Genomic DNA, 7500 nt, shown 5'->3' on the forward strand with positions numbered 1-7500 from the left:
TCGATGGGATCGATGGGATCGATGGGATCTGTGGGGTTTCTGGGATCGCTGGGATCGCTGGGATCGTCTCCTCCCGCCTCCTCCTAACTTTCCTCAACCCCGGAGACACTCCAGTCGAGCTCAGAGTCCTCACACGAAAACACTTTAGGGTTTTGTCTGTGCCTTTTTGGATGAAAGACGTAAACACCAAACCCTAAACCCTAAACCCTAAACCCTAAACCCTAAACCCTAAACCCTGAGGCCTACGTTTTGGAAGCGGCGCCCCGAGCTACGCCAGAGCCTGCATTCAGCTTTGTCATGCAGGCCGAAAAGCTTAGATATCAGCTTGTAGAATCCAGGGTTTAGGGTTTAGGGTTTAGGGTTTAGGGTTTAGGGTTTAGGGTTTAGGGTTTGAGCAGGAGGACGAGGAGGAAGAGGAGGGTTCACTGGTGTTTGTAAACCCCTCAACTTTGCGGCTGTCCCCCAAAGGCACTGGGCAGGTGCTGCTGCAGCTGCTGCAGCGGCAGCGGCAGCAGCAGCAGCAGCAGCAGCAGCAGCAGCAGCAGCAGCAGCAGCAAAAGGAAGGGATAAAGGCGCAGCTAATTCTTCATGTTGTAAACGGAAAGGCCATTCGCCTTTTCCTCGAGAGCCAGCCGGCCCCAGCACTTTACGCGCCCCCCATTGTTCAAGTAAACCCTAAACCCTAAACCCTAAACCCTAAACCCTAAACCCTAAACCCTAAACCCTCAGCGCTGAACCCTAAACCCTAAAGCCTGAGCCGGGAGCCCCGGAGTGCACCCAACGTGCCAACAGAAACCCGAAGCCATTGGCCATTAACCCTAAACCCTAAACCCTAAACCCTAAACCCTAAACCCTTGACGCAAAATCTTTGCTTACAGAAGCTTGGCAGTTGCACAGCGATTTTTCCTACTGCAGCTCTCCGGCACGCCGGCTGGTGTCGCCAGGGTTTAGGGTTTAGGGCTTAGGGTTTAGGGTTTAGGGTTTAGGGTTTGCGTTTCAGTTGTCTCCCGTGAGCATCGGGAGCGGCGAGGGTTGCTTGCAGCTGTTTGAGCTGCGGAACATGAGCTGCAAAACCCTTTTTTGGGGTTTGGAGTCTCCGGCGGGCGAGGGTTTGGAGTGTACGTACACCCCAAAACCCGTGCTGCTGCTGCAGCCCCGCGAGGGCCGCCTCGGCCCTTTTGCTGCTGCTGCTGTTGCTGCTGTGCTGCGCCCCTCCCGTGTAGGGCAGCAGCAGCTGCCCGTGTCAGTTCGCTACCGAGCAGCAGCAGCAGCAGCAGCAGCAGCAGCGGGAGCAGGAGCAGCAGCAGCAGGTGCAGCAGCAGCAGCAGCAGCAGAAACAGCAGCAGCAGCAGCAGCTGTGGGGCAGGAGCGGCTGCGCTTCCTCGTTGCATGCACGGGGTGTACGTACAGCGCGGGGTGTACGTACACCGCATGCATGCACTCGGGGTGTACGTACACCGCATGCATGCACTCGGGGTGTACGTACACCGCGTGCATGCAAAAGAGTTTTTTGGGATTTTGCAAAAACAAAAAAAGTCTTTTTGTTCCTCTCAGTGCCAAATTAACTCGCGAAGTCATTTCTTTCAGTGCTGCTCCCTTCAGGTTCGTCTTTTGTTTTTTTTGTTTTGTTTTTTTGTTTGTTTTATTCTTTTATTTCTTTTGTTTGTTTTATTTATTTATTTGTTTTAGCTGCTTTGTTTGTTTTATTTATGTACTTGGTTTATTCTTCCGTTTGTTTTATTACTTTTATCTGTTTTATTTATTTATTTGTTTTGTTTGTTTCATTTGTTTAATTTTTGTATGTGCTTTATTAGTTTTATTTCTTTTATATGTTTTGTTTTATTTGTTTTATTTGTTTTATTTGTTTTATTTATTTTATTTGTCTTATTTGTTTCATTTGTTTTAGTTATATATTTGTTTTATTTGTTTTATTTTTTATATTTTTTTTGTTATTTACTAATTTCTTCTTGTTTTGTTTAAATCATTTTTAATTTCTCTAAATCTTTTTTCTTTCTTTTGTTTCTCGTTATTTTGTTTAACTACTTATTTCACTTATATCATTTTTACTTTCTCTAAAGTTCTAAAGTTTTCAAATTTATTTAATTTCATTTTAATTTATATATTGTATTGTATACTAAATTTCCTTTAATTTAATTTAATTCAAAAATCAATTTAATATAACATAATTTAATATAATTTAATTCAATTAATTTAATTAATTTAGCTAATTTAATTTAATTTAATTTAATTTAATTGATTTAATTGATTTAATTAATTAAATTAAATTAAATTTAATTTAATTTAATTTAATTTCTTTTTGTTTTTTTTCAGGTGCTGCCGCAGCAGCCTGACAGCTCTGGTGAACGTACACCCCAACAAAACCCTTTTCTTCTTTTGGGCTCTTCCCCAACTTCCTTTCGAACTCACAATTACTCCCCAAAGAGGTGCAGGTTTAGGGTTTAGGGTTTAGGGTTTAGGGTTTAGGGTTTAGAGTTTAGGGTTTAGGGTTTAGGGTTTAGGGTTTAGGGTTTAGGGTTTAGGGTTTCGGGTTTAGGGTTTAGGCGGAAAGGGTCTACACATTTAGGGTTTGCAGACAGCGGGCAGCGGCTGCAGCTCGAGGGTCCCTCGCCTGCTCCCTTAAAGTGTGGGGTCTAGGGTTTAGGGTTTAGGGTTTAGGGTTTAGGGTTTGTGCGTTAGGCGTGCTGCGCCCCGGCGAAGACTGTCTCTTTTGGGTGTCTGTACACCTCCCCAACATGGAGGCCAAAATTAAAACCCTAATTAGGTGTTGCATCCAGTGGGCCGATTCTCCGGACGAGGGGCCCCTGGGGGCCCCCCAGGGGCCCCAGGGGGCCCCCCAGGGGCCCCCCGGGGGCCCCCCAGGGGCCCCAGGGGCCCCCCCACTAGGTAAGCCTGGCCCGCAACAGACCCCAAGGGGGCCCCCCAAAGAGTGCTCAAGGGCCCCTTGGGGGCCCCCAGGACCCTTTAGGGTCCTTTAAAGCCCCTGGGGGTCTCGGGGGATTCCAGTGACCCTGGGGGCCCCCAGGGGGCCCCTGGGGGCCCCTGGGGGCCCCCAGGGGGCCCCTAGGTTCCCTGCGGGGCCCTGGGGGCCCCAGGGGCGCTTTCTGGAGGCCCCTTTTGGGGCCTTTAGGGGCCATTTGGGGGCCCCCTTTGGGGCCCTTTTGGACCCTTTTGAGGCCCTTTTAAACCCTTGAGGGCCCCACTAGAGACCGAAAGGGGCCCCCTGGGGCCCCTTTTGAGGCCTCTTTAGGGCCCCTTTAAAGGCCCACTGGGGGCCCTCTGGGGGCCCCTTTAAAGTCCCTTAGGGCCCCCTAAAACTCCTTTATGGAACCCCTTGGGGGCCCCCTTGGGGGCCCCCTTGGGGCCCCCAAGGGGGCCCCCTTGAGGGGCCTCGTGGGGCCCCTTTTAGGGCCCCTTCTCTGTGATGTCTCCTTTGTTTGCTGCAGAGTATAACGCGGCTGCAGCAACGGAGGCAGCGGAGCGGTCTGCTGCTGCTGCTGCAGCAGCAGCAGCAGCAGCAGCAGCAGCAGCAGCAACACGGAGCCTGGCGCAGCAGCAGCAGCAGCAGCAGCGGCGGAGGCGGCTGACAGCAAGTGCCGTTTCTGCTTCCAAGTCGCTGCAAATGAAAAGAAGGATTGAAAAAGAAATCAAGGCAAGCACAAGCTGCAAACCGAGGGTTTAGGGTTTAGGGTTTAGGGTTTAGTGTTTAGGGTTTAGGGTTTAGGGTTTAGGGTTTAGGGTTTAGGGTTTAAGGAGGCTTCTAAGGGCCCTTCTAGCTTCTGCAGCTTTTGCAATACGGATTCTTTTTTGATTACTTTTTGCAGTTTGTAATTTCTTTAATTTAAAAATAATTAATTTATTTTTAATTAATTAATTTATTTATTTTTATTTCTTTGTTTCCTTTTCTTTTCTTCTTCATTTTTCTTTTTTCTTTCTTTTCGTTTTCTTAGCTTGTTTCTTTTTTATTTCTTTTTATTTAATTTTCATTTAATTTTTCATTTTTATTCTTTCTTTTTTATTTCCTTTTTATTTCTTTTAATCTCCTTTTGTGTTTCCTTTATTTTTTATTTTTTATTTATTTTTTATTTTTTATTTCTACAGGACTTCGAAGTGACCCCTGACGTGGGGCCCCCAGACCCTGGGGGCCCCCAGGGGCCCCCAGGGGCCCCCCTGGGTGAGGGGGCCCCTGGCGGCCTCGACAGCCCCCCCAACAGCAGCAGCAGCAGCAGCAGCAGCAGCAGCAGCAGCAGCAGCAGCAGCAGCAGCAGCAGCAGCTTGTACGAGGTGTGGGGCCCTCTCTTTTTGCTGCTGGAGGCTGAGGCGTCTAGACACCTCGAGGAGACAATCCAGCTAACTCACAGGGGCCCCCAGCCCTTACCTTTTATTCAAAGACCCCACAGACACAAAACCCCATTAGACCCTCCGGGGGCCCCCCAGGGGCCCCCCCAGGGGCCCCCCCAGGGGCCCCCCCAGGGGCCCCCCCAGGGGGCCCCCCAGGGGCCCCCCCAGGGGTCTCCCTGGGGGCCCCCCCAGGGGTCTCCCTGGGGGCCCCCCCAGGGGCCCCCCGAGGGGCCTTCGGAGGGTTCACCCCAGGGGGCCCCCAAGGGGGCCCCCCAGGGGGACCCCCAGGGGGCCCTCGAGGGGGGCCCCCAGGAGGGCCCCCAGGGGCCCCCAACTTCAGGGGGCCCCCATGGAGTAGCTGAGGCTCCCGCCTGGGAGGCCTTGGGGGGCCCCCTGGGGGCCCCCCAAGAGGGGCCCCAAGAAGCTGCAGGGGGCCCCCAAGAGGCGGTGCAGCAGCAAGGGGCCCCCCGGGGGGCCCCCCAAGAAAGGCCGCAGGAGGGGCCCCTGGGGGGGCCCCCAGGGGGCCCCCCGGGGGCCCCCAGGGGCCCTGGAGGCATCTTGGAAGTGTGCGGGAGGGTCTGCTGCAGACTCTGCGTTTTGCTGCTGAGTGAAATAATTAAAAAAGAAAAAACAAAAGAATTAATTGAAGATTTGCTGCTGGAAGAGACAGTCCCTTTTGTGCAGCAGTTTCCGCTGAGGTGTACGTACACCCCGCGCGTGCGGCAGCAGCTGCTGCAGCAGCAGCAGCTGCTGCAGCGGCTCAGGCAGCAGCACGCTGCTGCAGCAGCAGCAGCAGCAGCAGCAGCAGGCGGCAGCCGCAGCTTGCTGCTGCTGCAGCAGGAATTTAAATTCTGGTCTCCTTTAATTAAAAACTTCCGACAAATTAAATGCCCCTTTTTGGAGGTCAGTATTTTATTTTCTTTTTTATTTATTTTTGTTTTTATTTATTTTTATTTTTATATTTATATTTACATTTATATTTTTGTTTTTATTTATTTTTATTTTTATATTTATATTTACATTTATGTTTATGTTTATATTTATGTTTATGTTTATATTTATATTTATATTTATATTTATATTTACATTTATATTTATATTTATATTTGTATTTATATTTATATTTGCATTTATATTTATATTTATATTTATATTTATATTTATATTTATATTTATATTTATATTTATATTTATATTTGTATTTGTATTTATATTTATATTTATATTTATATTTATGTTTATATTTATATTTATATTTATATTTATATTTATTTTTATTTTTATTTTTTCCTTTTCTTTTTTTGTTTCTTTTTTCCTTTCTCGTTTTGTGTCTTTTTGTTTCTTTTTTGCTTTTTTTTATTTTTCTGTTTCTTTTTTCTTCTTTTTCTTTTTTTTATTTTTTGTGGTTTTTATTTCTTTTTTATTTCTCATTTATCTCCTTTTATTTTCCTTTTGTCCTTTTTTGTCTCTTTTGTCTTTGTGACTTTTTTATTTCTTTTTATCTTTTTTATTCTTTTGTTTCTTTTTGTCTCCTTTTATTTTTTATCTTTTTACTTTCTTTCAATCTCTTTTTGTTTCTTTTTATCTTTTATCTTTTTAATTTATTTGCTGCTGTTTGCTGCATTTTGTTCTTATTTGCTTCAGTCCCCCCCTTCCCCTGCAGCAGCAGCTTCACCCCTAGCAGCAGCAGCAGCAGCAGCAGCAGCAGCAGCAGCAGGAGAGGCAGCAGCAGCAACAGCAGCAGAGCCAGAAGCAGCAGCAGCAGCAGTCTGCCGCGCAGCCCCAGTGACGGCCATCCCGCCCCCGTCAGCTGCAGCCGCAGCAACAGCAGCAGCAGCAACAGCAGCAGCAGCAGCAGCAGCAACAACAACACCAGCAGCAGCAGCAGCAGCAGCAGCAGCAGCAGCAGCAACACCAGCAGCAGCAGCAGTTGTGTCTGGAGGCAGCTGCTGGGGCACTGAGTGGCTGCCGCTGCTGTCTTCTTTGATTCTTTCTCGTTTGCTGCAGTCTGCTGTTGCTGAGGTCTACATGCACGGCCTAGACTCCCTTTAGTGAAGCTGCTGCTGCTGCTGCTGCTGCTGCTGCTGCTGCTGCTGCTGCAGCTGCTGTGGCTGCTGCTGCAGCTGCTGTGGCTGCTGCTGCAGCTGCTGTGGCTGCTGCTGCAGCTGCTGCAGCTGCTGCAGCTGCTGCAGCTGCTGTAGCTGCTGCCGCTGCTGCAGCTGCTGCTGTGGGCCCTTCAAGTAGAGTTGCCGCTGGTGAATGAAGCAGCAAGAAGGAGACAAAACTGAAGAGAAAAAAGAAAAAAAAAGTTTTTTTGTCTCTTTTAATCTCCTTTTGTTCCAATTTCATTTTATTTATCTCTTTTTCTTTTTTAGTTTTATTTTCTTCTTTTTCTGCTGCTCTTTTATTTCCTCTTTTCTCACCCCACAAAATGCCAGCCCTGAGGTGTACATACACCTCAAACAGCTGCCTATACACATGAAACAGCTGCCTATACACCTGAAACAGCTGCCTATACACCTGAACCACCCCAGCTGCTTGCAGCAACCTGCAGCTAGCTCTGGCTTACAGCAGCAGCAGCAGCAGCTGCTGCTGCTGCTACTGCTGCTGCAGCAGCTGCTGCTGCTGCTGCTGCTTCTACTGCTGCTGCAGCTGCTGTTGCTGTAGCAGGTTGTACACAGGCTTAAGGCGAAGACGCTAGCGGCCTGCATTGGCGCGTTTTTGGGGTTTAGGGTTTAGGGTTTAGTGTTTAGGGTTTACAGCTTAGAGCTTAGGGTCTAGGGCTTGGAGATTATAGTGTAGGGTATAGGGATTAGGGTTTAGGGTTTAGGGTTTAGGGTTTGGGGCCAAGCCAGGCAGTCAGCCACGAGAAAGCCAAAAGTGGCAAATAAAGAAATAAATAAAAATAAATAAAAATAAATAACAAATAAACAAATAAATAAATAAAATAAATAAATAAATAATATTATTTCTAGATAACATTTATACACAATGGTGCACCACGCCGTGGGGGCCCCACCCCACTGGGGGCCCCCAGGGGGCCCCCAGGGGGCCCCAGGGGGCCCCCGGGGGCCCCCGGGGGCCCCCAAGGGTACTGAGGAGAGGAGGGCCCCCATCAAATGTTTGCTGCACTTTAGTTCT

The 7500-nt window shown here is 48.2% G+C and overlaps 1 protein-coding gene across 1 annotated transcript in view; it reads left to right on the forward strand.

Moving 5' to 3' along the window:
- Nucleotides 1-7500, forward strand: part of ENH_00039020 (hypothetical protein, conserved) — a gene marked incomplete at both ends in the record, with an annotated part of 20091 nt that overhangs the window by 9480 nt on the left and 3111 nt on the right. Inside the window, 8 exons of the mRNA XM_013585197.1 lie at nt 1-179; nt 399-668; nt 1001-1118; nt 1224-1400; nt 2698-2904; nt 3465-3694; nt 4120-5262; nt 6004-6381. The exon at nt 1-179 is cut by the window's left edge and continues 170 nt beyond it. Coding sequence (XP_013440651.1) covers nt 1-179; nt 399-668; nt 1001-1118; nt 1224-1400; nt 2698-2904; nt 3465-3694; nt 4120-5262; nt 6004-6381 — 2702 coding nt within the window. The remainder of the gene's footprint in view (nt 180-398; nt 669-1000; nt 1119-1223; nt 1401-2697; nt 2905-3464; nt 3695-4119; nt 5263-6003; nt 6382-7500) is intronic.

This window comes from Eimeria necatrix, genomic scaffold (assembly GCF_000499385.1).
Source record: "Eimeria necatrix Houghton genomic scaffold, Enh_scaff286, whole genome shotgun sequence".
Classification (NCBI taxonomy): Eukaryota; Apicomplexa; class Conoidasida; order Eucoccidiorida; family Eimeriidae; genus Eimeria; species Eimeria necatrix.